A 17347-nucleotide genomic window follows, 5' to 3' on the forward strand; every position below is an offset into this window, starting at 1 on the left:
TACACCTAGAAGACAACTCTAGCTGTCCATTCCCGATATCTCCGAACTCCATAGCCAGACTGGAATAACTTGAATACGGAGTACTGCCGCGACCGGATGCGGCAAGCTGTTGTCTTGGACATCGGGTCATAACAAGCGCGGCGCTTGGATGGTTTCATCCTTGGTGTCACTTTAGTCTCGAAGCTTTTGGAATAGTTCCACCAACGCTAGAGACCTCGGCCGATCTTGTTTAAGTCAGAACATCCCGCCAAAAATGTTCATCCCTGCAGGGTGGCTTGCCCCAGCCTGCGGCCATGGGTGGACCCGTCTCAGAACCAGACCATGCCGGCTTGTGCCCAGCTTACGGTTAGAAGGGTCCTCCATCAACTATGGAGTACGGAGTATAGATTGTTACCTCGCTTCACGCATTGCAGAAGGGCATGGCCTAGAAGATCTGTTGCCACGTTTTATGCAGGAGGCTTTTGTACCCATTCCTGTCGAGAGCTTCTTGTGATCTTCGACTCCTGTCATTTTTTTTCCCAGACCTGCGTCCTCAGGTACTTCTACAAAGCTACATTCTGTCCTTTCTTGTATTATCACTCGTTCTTCTGATTCTTGCCCAACATGGAGGTTCACGAAATGCTCCCCGTCAAGACGGCGCAGGTATCAATGACTGAAAAGAGGGGCTACGTTGACACCTATGCGGGTGGCCGAACGGATGGCACGAGAAATACGTCGACCAGAGTGCGAGTATGTACCTACCCCAGGCTCTCGAACCCTCTCAATATCGCTGACCCTCCGAACAGAGACTGTTTTCCTTTGCCCAGATCTTCTTTTTCGCCCTGAGTTACATGTCCTCCTGGGAAGCCATCGCAACCAACGTCGGTCTTATCTTCTACAATGGCGGTCCGCGATCGCTTGTCTGGGGCTTTTTCATCGTCGTCCCCGGTGTGCTTTGCCAGGTAGCCTCAATGGCAGAAATGGCCTCTGTGCAGCCCATCGCTGGCGCCCAATACCACTGGACACACTATCTCGCGCCGGCGTCGTCACGCAAATTCATCACATGGGTGCAAGGCTGGATCACATGGTTCTCCTGGATCTCGCTTTTGGCAGGTGTGGTTAACATTGCTGCCAACATTATCACCACTCTAGTGGGCGCTCGATATCTGGACTATGTCTACCAGGGCTGGCACACCGTCCTGATCATGTACGCCCTCCTCATCGTGCAGGGTCTGCTCAACATGTTTATGTTCTGGATCATCCCGTGGGTCGAGCTGGTCGCAGGTCTTCTGCATATCATCCTTTGGATCGTCTTTGTTTCTGTCTTGGTCACTCTTGCTCCCCGGCACTCAGCCGAGTGGGTCTTCACAGAGAAGTCCAACTTATCCGGTTGGAACAGCGACTATGTCTCGTTCAACCTGGGTATCATCCTCGTAACGTGGGGATTCGTTGGTAAGACGCTTAAAAGCATTCACTTGGAACGCCCTTGCTAATTTGTACCAGGCTTTGATGGCGCAGTTCACATGTCTGAAGAAGTCCGCAAAGCTCGCCACGCTGTACCTCGCGCCATGTTCTGGAGTATCTTGATGAACAGTGTCCTGGCCTTCGCCATGACACTCGTCTTCCTCTTCTGTATGGGTCCAGTCGAAGACGTGATGGCCTCCAGCTACCCGCTCCTCGCCATCTGCCTGAACGCGACTGGTTCCCTTGTTGGGGGCTCTGCTATGGTGGGAGGCATTTTGATCACAGTCGTTGCTGTGTCTCTAGGCTCTGTCGCCTCAGCCTCACGCCTGACTTGGGCGTGGTCTCGCGACGGTGCCCTGCCAGCGTACTTTGCGTACATCGACCCCAGACACCGCGTCCCTGTCCGCTCTGTATGGCTGCCAATCTTCCTCGTCATGCTCCTGTCGCTTCTCAACCTTGCTTCCTATACAGCCTTCAGCGTCATCATCTCTCTCTCCACCTTCGGCCTGTACCAGTCATACTTCATCGCCATCTCCTGCATGCTGTACGCACGCTTGACCGGCCGGCTTGAGGATGGTGGCTGGTCGCTCGGCTGGTGGGGCACGCCGATCAACATCTTTGCCCTGATCTATTCGGCTTACATCGGCATCTTCCTGCTCTTCCCTAGCTACCTGCCCGTCGACTCCTCGACAATGAACTACGCCTTACCCATCAACGCGGCTGTCGTCATCTTTGCCATTATCAGCTACTTCGTCTGGGGCAAGAAGAACTGGAAAGGCTTGAACAAGGAGGTTGTGGATGCTGTGGTGGCAGACTCGGAACGCAACACCAAGGACTAAAGCAACGACTGCGTACGGCATGAAAGGCCTGCTTCTCTTTAGTGATTTCAAGGATAGACCAAAACGACCGGTTGCGATGGTGAATAAAAATCTGTGGGCAGAGATAACTTTCTGAGTTCGCACGTCTAGTGTTCGCGGCTGCCATATAACTAAAACGCTTTGCATAACTTCATCAATGAAATCAAGCTAGATTCAATGGTAGAGAGTGCTCACGTTACGACAACTTTGCCACCATCCTTTGAGTCTTCACTTCGATCTGCCTTCTTACCACCTCCCTCGTGCAGCTCACCTGCGTCCGTATCTACTCGCTTCCCCTCAACCTCATCCAACACATCGTCCAGCAAATCCAACTCGGCCTCAATCCTCCTGATCTCATCTTCAAACCCATCGGCGCTCTCGCCGCCAAGCGCCCTCTCGGCCTTTCCCAGCGCCTTCTCCAGGGCGTCGCCCTCGCCATGCAACGTCTTGGTCTCCTTCTGCACGCGCCGGTCCTGCTCGTCCAGATGGGCGGCGTTGTCGTGGATGTTCTTGGCGCGTGAGTGCAGCTCGTTGTCGAGCGCCGCCGCGCCTGTGGAGGCAAGTGAGGCGTCGAAGGCGGCACGGGCTTCGGCAGTGCGTTGGCTCGGGGTCGGTGGCGAGCGGCTGGCTTGAGAATGGGAGGTTTGGGCGGTGTTGTTGGCGGGTGTGGAGGATGTGGTGAAGACGGAGAAGAGGGAGGACATGTTGTTCGAGTTGTGGGGGGGCGTGGTTAAGGAAGAGTGGTGTGAACTATAGGATCTGGTAATGAAAGAATGTGGTCGACTGGAAAGATATGGTATCAATCGATTGAGCTAATGGCTTTCTAAGGGGCCTGAGGTCTGGCCCCAACGGTTTGCGTTGTGGCCGAAATCTGGTCACGGGCGAATGAATATAAATCTAGGCTGAGAGGCCGGTCAATCTTGGGTGGATTGCACTCAATTTTCTCAGATGTCAAGAATGCCTTCACTCTGGGAACAAGTAGTCCAGGTCGGGATACTGTAACCTATATCCAGTATGGCTGAGGTGTACGAAAGATGACTTTGGTAACCGTTGCCAGGCTGAGGGGGTGAGGAGAGGATGCCTTCCGTTGCCCACCAATCGGAGCCGATATTTGGCCGCAAAGAACCCCACCACGCCGTGGACTGACGACAAGCAAGCGGCGACCATAGCTCGCTGCTATCCCGTCGCAAGTGCCTTCAATGCCCTAATGCTGTCCGCGTTCAAGGCTCAGCCGATCGTTGAGCTCAAGCAACGCGACAAGTCGAAAATCGAATCCATCCTAGCTCACAGCGACCAGCTCCTGGTCGGTCTCAATACTGGTTCCCTCCGCATCTACCGTGTCAACGCGTCGCCCACCCCCATCGAAGGCGAGACACAATCCGACGATGGCGACTCACAGCGTGTACCCTCCGAGTTGCTGAGGGAATATGAGAAGTTTGCTAAATACAAGATTGAGCAACTGGCCATCTTTCGTGAAGCCAACGTCCTCATCTCGCTGAGCAATGGCCTGGTATCTCTGCATGAACTGGGAAGCTATGAGCTGCAGGAGCAATTGATACGGACCAAAGGTGCGACCACGTTTGCGGTTACGAGCAACATTGTCAAGGATCCTCAGACCAGCGTACCGACCCTGGTCAGCAGACTCGCCGTGGCCGTGAAGAGGCGGATCCTGTTATGGGAATGGCACGAAGGAGAGTTGACTGGCGATGCCGCCGAGATTGCTTTGCCGAGTACCGTCAAGTCCCTAACGTGGGCAACGGGCACCAAGGTCATTGCTGGCCTCAGCACGCATTACGAATTGGTTGACGTTGAAACACAGGAGAGCAAGACCATTATCGGACCAGGGAGCATCGGAGGCACGCCAGGTCAGGATACCTCGCGGCTCGGGGGTACCATGAGCTACATTGGTATGGGGTCGATGGTGCCTGACCCGCTTGCCACTGGCCTGGGGGAGAAAGAGATGCTGCTCGCGAAGGACATAAACACCCACTTTGTTGATCGAGACGGCGAGCCGCTTGGGCGACGGCAGATTACATGGAAATCCGCACCTCAAGCTATTGGCTACTCGTATCCTTATCTACTCGCGCTGCAAGATGGTACCAAGGGAGTGCTTGAAGTCAGAAACCCGGAAACATTAACGCTACTGCAATCCATCGAGCTGCTAGGTGCCATTCGCCTTCAGGTACCGAATCCCAACATCAGCCTGGCACACCAAGGCAAAGGCTTTCTTGTGGCCAGCGAGCGTGCTATTTGGAGAATGCAGGGGTTAGGGTACGACGCTCAGATCGATGCGCTGGTGAAGAGTGGTACCTTGGATGAAGCCATCAGTCTGCTTGGCATGATTGAAGAAACCCTGATTGAGGACAAAGCAGGCCGGATGCGGGAAATCAAGATGCAGAAGGCGCAAAGGTTCTTCGACGAAAAGAAGTTCCGCGAATCTCTCGACTTGTTTAGTGAGGTCTCCGCGCCGCCGGAGCGCGTCATCAAGCTATATCCTGAGCTCATCGCTGGTGACCTGGCGCCCAAACCGGACCTTGAAGCCTCATCAACACCAAGTAGCCCAAAGAAAGGCCACAGGAAGACTGCCTCGGTCTTGAGCTCACAGTCGAAGGATGACAAGACGGATAAGGCAAGTATTCGAAGCACGAAAACTGCAGAGGAGAGTGGTTGGAACGAGAAGGAATTGAAGATGGCTGTTCGAGAACTCCAAGCATTTCTGGCCGATGTGCGTCGTCGTTTACAGCGATTCTTTGATCCTGATCAGACTGTCAAGAACCTCGACGAGGTCCAAGAGCTGTTCCAGTCCGAAGATGTACGACGAATGGTCGAGCATCTTTTGGGAGTTTCTGAACTCGATACCGTCAGCCTGGAAGAACAGCTACCAGCCCTGGCCCGACAAGTTGACACAACGTTATTCAGAGCACATATGTTTGCAACACCGTCGCTTGCAGGCCCTCTGTTCCGCATCGCGAATTTCTGCGATCCAGAAGTGGTCATGGCCAGACTTGAAGAGACAGAGCGGTACAACGACGTGATTGACTTTCTCTTTGGCAAGAAGTTGCACCGACAGGCGCTCGAAAGGCTGCAGAAGTTTGGCCAGGCAAAAGACACTGAGGATATGGACACGCAGTTGCAGGGCCCGGGTCGGACTGTGTCATACCTGCAAGCACTCCCACCCGAGATGCTCGATCTGATCCTCGACTTCTCGAAATGGCCAATGCAAGTCGACCCGAATATGGGCATGCAGGTATTTTTAGCCGACACTGAGAACGCCGAGATGCTAGACAGGGCCAAAGTGCTTGCATTTCTGAAGTCTATTGACGAAGCTCTTGCTCGTCGGTATCTCGAACATGTCATTGACGAGTGGAACGATCTCACGCCGAGTCTGCACCAGGAACTGCTCAATTTGTACCTCTCACGGTTAAAAGAAAACCCAAAAGACGAAGAGCTACTGGACAGGTTCCTGACATTGCTCAAAACATCCGCTCAGTACTCGCCAGCAAAGGTATTGAACGCGCTACCCAAGGATGACCCTACATTCTACGAAGCAAGGGCGGTGCTCTTCAGCAAGATGGGCAACCATAAGCAGGCCTTGGAGATTTATGTCTTCAGGTTGGACGATTCTGCAAAGGCAGAAGAGTATTGCAATCAAGTTCACCTCGAGATGGTCAACGAAATTGGTAAGCCCTCCACGAGGCGAGGCTCTACAACCGATCCTACCGACGAGGATCCATCGATATACCACGTCCTCTTGAATCTCTATCTGAACCCCCCGAAAGGCGAGAAGGCTCAATACGGTCCAGCTATCGAGCTAATGGCCAAGCACGGAGCTCGACTGCCCGCCAGCTCAACACTCGACCTGATACCGTCCGAACTACTCGTCCGCGAGCTCGAGTTTTACTTCCGCGGTCGGATGCGCAACGCCAACACCATTATGAATGAGTCGATGATCGTAGCAGGACTTCGCAAGGTGGACGCCGTCCGCGTGCAAGCAGCATTGCAGCTGGGCGAGGGCACTAAATCGGGCGGTCGTTCGCGTAAGGTGCGGATTGACGAAGATCGTGTGTGCGGCGTCTGCCACAAACGCCTAGGTGGCAGCGTCATCAGCGTCTTCCCAGACAACTCGGTGGTGCATCTGGGTTGCGCCAACCGCAAGCAGAGTGTGGTCGTGTCCGCTTAATGAGACTCTGTGTATACCAATATGACATTTTCAGTCGTCCTCTTGAGCTTGTTCTTCACCATAAGTCTCCTCTTCAAGCTCGTCTTGCGGCTTGTCTTTGCTTGAGGATTTGACATCGCGAGCTTTGTCTTCTGCCATTTTCTCGGTGAGGAACTTGTTGACGTCGGCTTGCAGCGTCTTGGTATTGGCGCGAAGTTCAGAGAGGTACTTGGTGCGCTCGGCTGTGGCGGGGTTATCGGCGCAAGCAGCATTGATCGGAATGGTGAACTCGTGAGTCCCGTCTGGCGACGAGTAGTGCGCCTTGACACTCCGCTGTCCTTGCGAGGCCATGTCCGAGATGGGCGCGAGAACTGTAATGATGGTCTCAGATTGTTGCGGATGAAGATCGAGGGACAAGGATGTCCTGTTTTAGCCCCACCCGATTGGCGCAGATGCAACGGGCTTGCAAGTTGACGTGTGCAATTGATTACCCTTCACGTATACCCTTACTTCCTCATATATTCTCCGTGTATTAACAGCTGCTATGGTCGCTTTTGGAACTCGGTTGCGGAGATAGAGAAGGCCCATCAGGAGCTCTAGATACGCTCCAGATACCTCGTGCGAGCCCCCGCCTGCATTGATGCCTGTTCCAAAGTACTGCGCCGGCCGCACGAGCCAACAAAGACCATTGTGATATACTGGGCGTCGCGACAACGCCGCGGAGCGCATTGCTACTCCCTGCGCCTGCAGTGAAGTAGCACTATGGAAGCTCCTCCCTCTGCAAACCGCCGCAATGCGCCACGGTCTCCCGCTCCTCCTCCGCCGACCTCACCTCCTGTCCAGCAACCACCCCGCGCTGTGTCGAATAACAGTGCTCGCCCTGACTCAAGCGACAGTGATGCTTCGTCGTCCTCCAACCTGTCTGTCGTAAAACGCTCACCCTACTCAGCGCAGTTCCCAACCTTTGCCTCGCACGCAAACCCCACAAGTCCCAACCCAGGCTACACTCGCCCATCTGCGCAATATATGCCACAAGATGGGACAAGGAAGAATCTAGGGCCACCGCCAGAACTGCAACGGCATCGACCACGGCAGCACTCGCAGGGCTATTTTGAGCCGTCTTTGCCGTCCGCCTCTCTGGCCAGCCAGTCTGCGATAGCCGACGCAAACATGCCTCATCTCACGCCTTCGCAGATTGCCGCACAAGCGGCGTTCTCGCATATGAATCTCGCGGTACCGGGAACGAACCATTCTAGAAGGAGGTCGCAGACCGTGCCCGTGCCCGACTGGCAGCAGACAGATGGAAGACGAAATAGTAAAGGGTCTGCCACATCTTCGCAAGACGAGACCACACCTCCAGAGAAACCGCAATACAAGAATGGCTTGGTGGGAAATAATGCGGCGACTACAGCTGCCAGTGCAGCCTTCCCAAGGCTGACCTCAGCCAGTCAAGTCTCGCTCGGCGAAGAGAAGGAATCAAAGAGCAGGTTCAAGAAGTTCAAGCCCAAGAACATCACGTTATCTAGGGACAAGGACAGGGAGCCGAAGGAGAAGCCGCTGCCGTCACCAAACAAACTTGCCCCAAGTGGCTTGTCGAGAGTCATGAACGCGTCGACAGCAAGTCTGGCGGACTCGTTATCATCGAATAATTCGTCGTTATATCAACTCAATGCCAACCCTTCACAGGCGACAATCATCCCTATACCTCCAGAAAAGGACAAGCATAAACACCATGGATTGCGACAGAAGCTGAAGTTGAAAGACAAGGACGACCACACTTTGCCTCTCTCATCGGCGCACTCCAATTCCAAACCAGCGGACCTCGATAATCCACAATCACTTTACAATTTTACGCCATCGTCGCCAGGACTAAGCTCTGGCTTTTCCAAGTCTGTTTCAGGTCTGGATCTGAGACATGGTGGCCGCGCGCTCAGGGAGAAGAAGAAAGAAGAGAAAGCTCAACAAGCCGCAGCGGCTTTGCAACCTGTTCAATCGAGAGAAAGTGACACTTCGGAATGGCCTGCGTTAGGTACAAGTACGACAAATCTATCGGCTGGCACGTGGACGCCTTACGCACAGGATCTCAGTCAGACCTTGGCAGGTTTCGGATTGAACAACATGACGCCCGACGACGCCTGGGACTTTCTCAAGGCCAAGCTCTTGAGCGTCTTTGAGGGCGAACATGTGCGAATTACCGTTGAAGACTTGAATAAGTTGGTGTCGATTTACATCCAACGATGTGTGCAGAAGGTGGACCCCAGCATCATTGTGGGGGATTTTGAGGACTTACTACGAACGGGCTTCCTCAGTTTGAATCACACCCTGCGCTCAGTGCGCGACGATCAGCTTGTACCACATCTCGTCAGTATGTGGATTACCGTCTTCACCGAGGTGTTGCCTTATATGCAGGCCGTGTTTTTGCCTCTTGATCAAGAATTCAAGGGCCGTGGTGCAATACTCACAACCCCAGCCAAAGCAGCCGAATTCTGGGGCATGATACCAAATTCGGCCAACAGCGCTCTATCGTCATCGCCACCAATCTGGGAGACGTCTCATGAGATGGTCGCCGCCGGGGACGAGCTCGAAGTCCGTCGGATACTTCTCATAGCTTACCGCGACATTGTGATTCTCCCTCGCTTTGATGTTCTGAAAGCGACATTCTCGCGCCTCAGTCTCGACAGTATCCATGCCACGCTCGCTCACCTGGAGAGCGAGGGACGCACGCGAGGCAACAGTGATCTAAGCGACCGCCCAGGCACTGCGCAGAGTCTTGATCCTACCTATGCCAGCTACAACTCTCAAGCTAGCACCCTACTCAGTGGAGCTATGACGTCTTCTGGCGGTCGCTCTCGCGCAACCTCGAACCTATCCAACGGCAGCAATCCCGCGCAAGACGTCGCATTTCAGTCCTTCTCGTCCCCACAGGCTGCGCGCGCCACGGATAACACGCCTAGCCAGGTCACGGAAACTGTAGGTCGCATGCTGCAGTGTCTCAGTGTGCTCTGCTCTGTTCAAACGGGCGACGACGCGCAGACCAAGATGGAAGAGCTGAATAAGCAGTTGAAACTCAACTGGTTGGGCAGAGGGCGAACGGGCAGAAATCGGAAGGGCTTTGTTGGCACACGCATGAGGACTGTGAGGAGTGCTGGAGCAAGCACTCTCGACGGGAGGGGCACGATCAGGGCGGTCATCGGCGAGAGAGAGGGTAGTCCAACGCCGACACCGACCAGACAGGGGACCGTGAGCCGACAGAGCGATGAGCGTTAAGATGGATGTCAGGCTGCAGTCAGGTCAAGCATCGAGTCGGCTCAAAGATGCTGCTGATTGGTTGAGCACAGGATAACGAAACATGCGTAACGATGGTATGCGAGCTGGGCGCATGGCAAAGACTCTTGTGCTAGAACTTGATACCCAATGTAACAACATTGTTCTTCTATGCAGACCCTCACGTGAACCCTCTCGGCGTAACGCGCTTCTGTTCGGCTGATGGTTAGGGTGCTTGGCAAAGGCACATATCGTTATGCTTGAAGAGGTTGCGGCCGTATATGTACAGCGCCATTGGCCCGATCTGCTCACTCCAGATCCGGCCAGTACACGCACGAAAGAGACTGCCCAATATATTGCCTCCTTCATCTTGGAATACGCTCTCATCCCCATACCTAGCATATCACCGACTTCCCAGCCCCCCCAACAACGATGCCGTACCTGTCCTCTCCCATTGATGGCGCACGCCTCGTCTACAGCGACTATGGCCCCCCTCCTCCATCCGACAGCAGCTCCGCAAATGCCGAACTCAAGCCTTTCCAGCCTTCCAACACGCTCACCACCACCCCACTCCCCACTCTCGCCGAGTCATTTACCCTCGTCTTCCTCCACGGCTGGCCCATGTCCTCGCGCATGTTTACGCACCTGATGCTGCCCCTCTCGCAGAACCACGGCATCCGCTGTGTGGCGCCCGACCGCCGCGGTTTCGGGAAGTCGGAATGGGGTGGTATTTCTGGAGAGGACAAGGACACCAGGCAGGAAATGACGACAACGTACGATACTTTCGCTGCCGATACAAGGGCTGTACTTCAGCACGCGGGGATCGACGGGAACTGGGCGTTCGCGGCTGCGAGTATGGGGTGTGGTGAGGCGTTGCTGGCGTGTGAGGGTTTGGAGGAAGGGTTGAAGGAACGGGTGAGTTGCGCTTTGATTCTTTGTTACCTTCTGCTTGCTCTGCTTTCCCCTTACCTCTTCTGCCTGAAAGATCCGCGATATGACATTTCACCTGCTGACATGATCAATTGCAGTTCAAGGGCTTCATCTGGATGGGTCCGAGTCTGCCCTTTCCGTTGCAGTGCGAGAGCAACCCCACAGCGCCGCCTCGGGAGCTGTGGGACACGATCCTGCAGGGCCTGCGAGACGATCGCGTGGGGTTTGTGCGCGAGGCGATCCATGGCGTGTTTGGGACAAGGGCAGATATGGGGCTGGGTATTGTGAGTCGGCTGCCCCCCGTTTCCTATCTTTCCTGCTGTCTTGGCTGCAGACGTGGAAGGTGGAAGATGGTCGTGCATTGTTGACTAACGATGGTGGGTCGATAGGAACTGCCGGCCACCAAGCCAGAGTACTTTGAGGATATTGTCAAGCAGGCAGACGCATTAGCGGTGGAGAGATGCACAATGATCATCACCGGGAGAGATCTCAGCGAGGAATTAAAGAAGGTTGATCGGAGGGTCTTGGTGCTGCATGGAGACGGCGATCAGGGTGAGCTATAGACTGCTCCTCAACTTTGCAATACTCGAGCAAATAAGGCTGACCAGAGTTTTCAGGTATGCCGGCTTCGGCGAGCGCTCACTTGATCGAGAAACTCGTCCCGGTGGATCTGTGTGAGGTGAAGATCTACGAAAAGGCAGCTCATGGCTTGTATTTGACCCACGCTGGACAAGTGATGGAGGACATTTTGCGCTTTGTCTCGACCGCGAGTCCATCTTAGTCTCGGGACGGACGATGACACGCATGTCGGAACATGTCGTGTTGCCGTTGGCGTGAGGCTTGGTAATTGCTAAGGGATATACGAATACGGCCACATCATGCTGCCGCCTGAAGATCTTGGAAGTCTAGCCTTCATTTGGCTAACACAGAGCGGCATCCCTCGTATATCTCGGCGGGGTTGGAAAAGCGGCAACAGCATAACGTTATCGTCAACATCTGATGTTAACGGACTGTTGGCTTCGATCAAACAGTATATAGGTCGTTCGCGGGCGTGCTGTTGGCGAGATCCACTATGTCTTTCAACTGGTCTGGGTTCGCTTACCCAAGTTCTTCAGCTGAGATCTTGGCCTTCTGATCTCAATTAAGACTCGTGTCTGTGATGACCCAGGTGAAGAGAAAAGCGGCAGATCTCGCCGTGCCTTCCAAAGGGGAGGATCCAGAAGAGCGGAAGCGGGTCTTGAACGTTCTCGCCCAAAGAAGGTACAGACAGCGACGCAAGGAGCATGTGAAAAAGCTCGAGGCTGCCGCAAAATCACCACAGCCTCAGACGACGGCCACATCACCGTCGTCACCAGAGGCAGCTCGGAATGAAGTAGCGTCAGGTGGCGAGAACGGGGCGACAGGCAGCAAAGAAGAATCACAGCCAATTGATGCCTCAGCATTTGAGAAGCTGGACAGAGCCTACCCGCCCGCCGTCTTCGAGCAGGCGGTGGCTACATCAGTTGCAGGTGCGCTCGACGACCCTTTCGCCTACGACTTGTCCTACACAGTCTTCCCCGAAGACTTGCAGCTCTCAACCCAGAGTGATCCATGGCGGCTACCATCATTGCCCGGATCGCCAAGTTGCCTCTCATCAACACACGCCTCATCTCTAACATCCTTCTCCTCCCCAGTTACCGATTCCACCAAGTCTCCCACTTACGACTTCCCGGATGAAGCCCACCTTGAAGTCCTCGAGCTTGCCCTGCTTCGCGGCGCCACCGCCATCGCTTCCCGCCTCGGTATACGCGAGCTGATCTGGCAACTCGATGCGCTCTCTCCATTCAGCGACCCACTGAACAGCTTCGCCGACTACTCTCACCTCCCACCGAACCTGCAGCCAACAGCCCTACAACGAACGCAGCAACACTCGCCCATCATCGACCTCCTCCCCTGGCCGACCGTGCGCGACAAGCTAATTCATGTCCTGTCCGCCCCAGTAGATCTCCGACCCGCTATCGCCGCCACGCCAACGGCGCTTGTCGACTTTGTCTACGACTTAGAAGACAGTGCCGAGGGCGCACGTATCTGGGGAGACGATCCGTACAGCGACCGGAACTGGGAGGTGGGTGAGAAGGTATTTCAAGGCTGGTGGTGGGCATTTGACACCGAGGTCGTGAAACGCTCGAATGAGATGCGGTCGCGTAGGGGGGCGCGGTTGCTCGGACAGGAGCGTGGGGCGGTTCTGGGCGAGGTTACGTGAAGACATTCACTCGACAGGAATTTGCACGAAGGAATTTGAATTTGCTCACTCGTCCACACAAGACGCGGCTGGGCCAGAGCTCCGCCACACTCCATCCCCAATCAGACGACTTCACCGGTTTCGATTACATTGGCTTCAATACCCACAGTCGACTTTACATATACTCCCGAAGCCGTTCCCCTGCGCACGGCTCTCTCACAGATTCTCCGGCGGCTGCGTCACCCTCGTCAGCTGATCGCCATTCAGCGTCTTCAACACCTTCCCCAGCCCTTCATGGCTATAGTCCTTGGCATTCCACATGTCTTTGTGGTAGCGCACACGCCCCTCTTCATCTATCGTTAGCGTTATCAGGCTGTCGACGGCTTTGGGCGTGTGCAGCAGCTTCGGCGTGTATTCGTGTCGCATCTTAAAGATGATTTCCGTGGGCGTGGCGGAAACGACTTCCGTGGCGAGGGTTCGGAGGCTGCTGAAGACCTGAAATAGAGAATCTTGCTATTAGAAGGACCGCAAGATGGGAACGGCGGGGCCACGGAGCTATGACTTGAGCCAGGGACGATGCTCGAGTGCCAGGACCTCATTCGACAGCGAACTGGCACTGCTGGGATGAGACGTACCTTGGGAAGACCGTACCATTGTCCAGCGATCTTGTACCGCGTATCACAGTACGAATAGGGGTCGTCGTAGATGGCTTTCGCGGCGTACACTGGAGGGAATCAGCTGGGAAAGGGGCCGGATATGGCAAGTGAGATGCGCTGGAGTACCTTGCATGTCCTCCTCGCTGGCGCTGCCACCGTAGAGGTTCAGAATGTGCTGCACGATGGCTTGATGCTCCTGAGACAACGGTATCGACTTCTCTGGATGTGGTTCGTAGTCGACATCTTTGCTGACGCCTTCTGGAAGGTCGCCCACATGGCCGGTCAAAACCTTGGCGTCGGGTTTGAGCTCAAAATTGCGGTGGAGGGATTCGGTTGTTTCTGCCATGACGATAGTTCTATATTAGTGGTATAGGAATGGAGGCTGTTTGATCGGGTATCGAGGTTCATGATGGGAAACCGTACATTTTAATGGGGCCATGCTTGTGTATAGTATGACATCACTATTATGTATACGAAGACGAGTAATAGTCCGCGTCATGTCCTGTCTACGAGCAGCACCTTGGGAAAAGCTCACCGAATGGCCCAGTATTATTGTACCAGGCACAAGGATTCGTTTCTATGCTCAAAGTAGCTTTGACCGCAACAGGCGCAGTCGAAGGATGTACGGCATTGTACGTGGCCACACATAATGGGTTTGTGAAAAGAGGTGTGCTGATATTGGATAGCACCGGTTCAAGGTTTCAGGGATGTGGGCACGCAACGAAGGCGAGAATTCTGTGCGTACTTTCTCGTTGTGTGAGAAGAAAGTCTTGATAGTGGACAACGGATAGGGACAGTTTCAGGTGCGCAGACAAAACTTCAGAGGGTAGATCAGTCCATTTGTTGGCCTTTGATGATATCAAGTCTTCGTCAGAACCATGACAATTAGAGAAGTGGCTCGTCTGCTCGTTCATGCGTAACATATTCCATTAGATTAGTGACACTGGCGAGGTCCTACTAGGAATCCGGCGTTTGGTCACAGACAATGCACTGATACCGGCATACAGAGCTCCATACGCCACGAGCTTGCGGAATTTGAGCCCTAGGTCGTGGCAATATCCTGCATTGATAGTTACCAGTGGCAATGACTCCTGAGTCACACAAACTCGTCCTTTGCATAGGCCCAGCGTATAAAGACCGCATTTTACTAAGTCTCTTGAGTTTGAACGTGCTCAGGAAGAGATGCGAAGCAAAGGAGAAGATTTATGTATTGTTGCACAGAGGATGAACGTAATACGAGATTCAGATGTTGATATCATGGAGATCTATTCTCGTAGCTACTCTTAGACTTACCTGTTCTGCGCAAGGTACAGCAGCAGTGTTGTTGAGACCTGTGCTTTTTGGCTTATAGCCTGGACAAGTGCAACTTACTTCTTTGGACCCTTCGGACCTTTAGTGCCTGGCACATGTAAGGTTCCTGAGCCGTAAGACGTGCCTCCGGTCTTGACGCCAGCGCCATTGATGACAGGCATGGTGGTGTTTGAAATTGTTCGATTGGATGTGAAAAGTTGGTTTCGTACGAGTCGTGCGTTCTGTTATTCAACAAGTGCTGATTGTGGAGAAAACATCAAGACCAGGAAAACGCAACGATATTTATGCTCACTAGTGTGCCTGGAACGCTGAGTGCTGGCACAAAGAAGAGACAAGGCTATTCTTGGAAGCACAAAGTAGCAGTAACAGAGTTTCAAGCATTTTGTGACAGCAAAGAGCCATTGTCCATCGGTAACTTGCTGAAGCCTTTGGGTTCTGCAGGCTACAGAAAGCAATTTTAGCGTTTCCTCCAGAACTTCAACTTGCTGCTACCACTGCCGTTGTCATGCTTTTCTTTGCCTTTTGATCTCCTCGATTGCCTCTGATCAAACGCGCTCGAGGCTTCCGGCTCAGAGACCAATGACTGCGAGGCTTCTTTGGCCGCAGTGCTGAGACTCTCGGGATTCGTGGACACGTCCGTAACGGACGGTGATTGTACTATAGATACAGGCCGCTTGCTGCACGATGGCTGTCCAGAGTCGCTCTCGGAGCCGGAACTCTGCGATCCACCGTGTAGTCTTTCACTTCGCCTTGATTTTCCCGCAGGAGGCACCCAAAACAAGTCTCTCAGTTCACTCATGCGGCGGCTGACATTCGCCTGCTGGTCGCTTGAAAGTCTTCGGAAGCGTCTTTCGGTGCGAGATTCTTTTCGGATTTGGGCCACATCACTGGAACGGGAGCCGGTGAGGGACTCTGTGCCAGCTTGCGTATCGGCAAGAGTCTCAGTGCCTGTTTGAGAGTCGGTTGCCGTGAGGTCGCTCTGCTCCATTGATAGCAACGAGCTCGGGTCTGTTGGACGAGGGGGACGAGGAGGTCGCGAAGGAACGTCGATGGGTGGAAGTGAGTCTGTCCACCATTCCTCATCATCGAGCTCTTGTATGAGATCCCGTAGAGGATTTGAGGAGCGAGGTAGAGATTGAGGTCCGCCGCTGGTGCTGTCTGACATCTCGCTTTCACTATCTGGCCCTGACTGCTGTGGTCGAGCGCGACGGCGTTTTGGCCTTGGTGGGCGCTCCACGCGGGATGAGCTCTGGGTCTCTGTCTCATCACCCGATTGCTCGAAGTCGCTGATCCTTCCCTCGGACTTGAGACGTGCTGTCGGGTCTATGGTATGGATCCCCCTATTCAATCCCAATGTCCTCATATTTTCGACACAACGCCGGCAATACATATCCAGACCGCGGCGCCTTACAGTCCTTTCCACTTCGAATCCATGCTCGCAGTCTTTGACATACTCTTTTGTAAACCTTTTCCCATCGGGAGGTAGACCACATGCCTTGTACCTTTCGACTTCTTGGACTGACTCGTATCTATGACATCTGTCACATTGAAGGATTTCTTGGACAACAATTGTGTAGCACATGGCGTCGGCCGGCGATGTCGACTTGACCTAACTCGTCTCTCGGAGTACTGGCTCAGGCGATGATTTTCCTACGTGAAAATTTCTCTTAAGTACTTCGTCGAGGGGTCAACAAACAGTTGTGGTTGCACAGCATGACTGCTACGACCACCGTTTTGACCATATTACTGATGATGTAGAATGGTACTGTAGTAACTTTCGTCTGTAATCTGCGTCGTTTGTTTACTGATTCTTTGGATTTACTGCCATCACTGGGCGGAACACCGATGTTTGTAGCATGTCATTGGAAGATTAGTGAATCACCTTCAGATTCCCCTTTGGTATTACCGTTTTTATGATCCTTGACATATGTTGTGTGATTATGAGTTTGGTGTGTTGCGTACCCATATGATAGTCTCTACAGGGTTGTTTGCTCACACGTTGCTACATGAGTGTAGATAAAAGGACCAAAGTTTCGCTGTACGGTAGTTCGAACTGGCAACAAGAACCTCATACGAATGACAAGTCAAAACACCTGCAGCCAATTGCTCCAAATCCTTTTGGGAGAGATAAAATCCAGCATTAACGAGATGTGCCAATGTTGGAGACAAGAAAATCGCTATATCGGTAGGTGCGGACATCAACTCCAGCCGTTCTGGAGACCGGTCTATCGGTGTTTTATAAGAGTCGATAATGGACGCTTCGTCCTGGACGAGAGAAGACAACCGATCTTGGGACCACCGGAGCTCGAGCGACGCAACTGCGAGTATCGTCACGACTACTTCCATAACTTGATTCCTTCGGAAGGTGAAGAGATGTTTCGAGCCGATTGCGACGAATGCAAAGCAGCTGCCGGGTATCAAAAACATGATTCTGATACCCCATCCGTGTCTTCGTCAGAAGCTGAAGACGAGGAAGCTGATGACGATACGTACCTGGACCTTGGTC

The 17347-nt window shown here is 53.6% G+C and overlaps 8 protein-coding genes across 8 annotated transcripts; 5 read left to right on the top strand and 3 right to left on the bottom strand.

Annotated features, from left to right (window-relative positions):
• Positions 1 to 603: 603 nt before the first annotated feature.
• On the top strand, positions 604 to 2282 carry HMPREF1541_00079 (uncharacterized protein; the record flags this gene model as incomplete). The annotated part of the gene is made up of 3 exons (XM_008712388.1): positions 604 to 729; positions 786 to 1431; positions 1483 to 2282. 3 exons carry the CDS (start codon positions 604 to 606, stop codon positions 2280 to 2282), a joined length of 1572 nt encoding a protein of 523 aa, XP_008710610.1.
• Positions 2283 to 2491: 209 nt separating this feature from the next.
• Positions 2492 to 3004, bottom strand: HMPREF1541_00080 (uncharacterized protein; the record flags this gene model as incomplete). Its single annotated transcript, XM_008712389.1, has 1 exon — positions 2492 to 3004. One exon carries the CDS (start codon positions 3002 to 3004, stop codon positions 2492 to 2494), a length of 513 nt encoding a protein of 170 aa, XP_008710611.1.
• A 503-nt stretch (positions 3005 to 3507) lies between these two features.
• On the top strand, positions 3508 to 6480 carry HMPREF1541_00081 (uncharacterized protein; the record flags this gene model as incomplete). The annotated part of the gene is made up of 1 exon (XM_008712390.1): positions 3508 to 6480. The coding sequence occupies one exon, from the start codon at positions 3508 to 3510 to the stop codon at positions 6478 to 6480; it is 2973 nt and encodes a 990-aa protein (XP_008710612.1).
• Positions 6481 to 6510: 30 nt separating this feature from the next.
• On the bottom strand, positions 6511 to 6810 carry HMPREF1541_00082 (uncharacterized protein; the record flags this gene model as incomplete). The annotated part of the gene is made up of 1 exon (XM_008712391.1): positions 6511 to 6810. One exon carries the CDS (start codon positions 6808 to 6810, stop codon positions 6511 to 6513), a length of 300 nt encoding a protein of 99 aa, XP_008710613.1.
• Positions 6811 to 7221: 411 nt separating this feature from the next.
• HMPREF1541_00083 (uncharacterized protein) lies at positions 7222 to 9726 on the top strand (the record flags this gene model as incomplete). The annotated part of the gene is made up of 1 exon (XM_008712392.1): positions 7222 to 9726. One exon carries the CDS (start codon positions 7222 to 7224, stop codon positions 9724 to 9726), a length of 2505 nt encoding a protein of 834 aa, XP_008710614.1.
• A 429-nt stretch (positions 9727 to 10155) lies between these two features.
• Positions 10156 to 11434, top strand: HMPREF1541_00084 (uncharacterized protein; the record flags this gene model as incomplete). Its single annotated transcript, XM_008712393.1, has 4 exons — positions 10156 to 10638; positions 10752 to 10955; positions 11067 to 11205; positions 11271 to 11434. 4 exons carry the CDS (start codon positions 10156 to 10158, stop codon positions 11432 to 11434), a joined length of 990 nt encoding a protein of 329 aa, XP_008710615.1.
• A 378-nt stretch (positions 11435 to 11812) lies between these two features.
• Positions 11813 to 12895, top strand: HMPREF1541_00085 (uncharacterized protein; the record flags this gene model as incomplete). The annotated part of the gene is made up of 1 exon (XM_008712394.1): positions 11813 to 12895. One exon carries the CDS (start codon positions 11813 to 11815, stop codon positions 12893 to 12895), a length of 1083 nt encoding a protein of 360 aa, XP_008710616.1.
• Positions 12896 to 13090: 195 nt separating this feature from the next.
• On the bottom strand, positions 13091 to 13876 carry HMPREF1541_00086 (uncharacterized protein; the record flags this gene model as incomplete). Its single annotated transcript, XM_008712395.1, has 3 exons — positions 13091 to 13369; positions 13510 to 13598; positions 13657 to 13876. The coding sequence occupies 3 exons, from the start codon at positions 13874 to 13876 to the stop codon at positions 13091 to 13093; spliced, it is 588 nt and encodes a 195-aa protein (XP_008710617.1).
• Positions 13877 to 17347: the final 3471 nt, after the last annotated feature.

This window comes from Cyphellophora europaea (assembly GCF_000365145.1).
Source record: "Cyphellophora europaea CBS 101466 unplaced genomic scaffold supercont1.1, whole genome shotgun sequence".
NCBI classification, from domain to species: domain Eukaryota; kingdom Fungi; phylum Ascomycota; class Eurotiomycetes; order Chaetothyriales; family Cyphellophoraceae; genus Cyphellophora; species Cyphellophora europaea.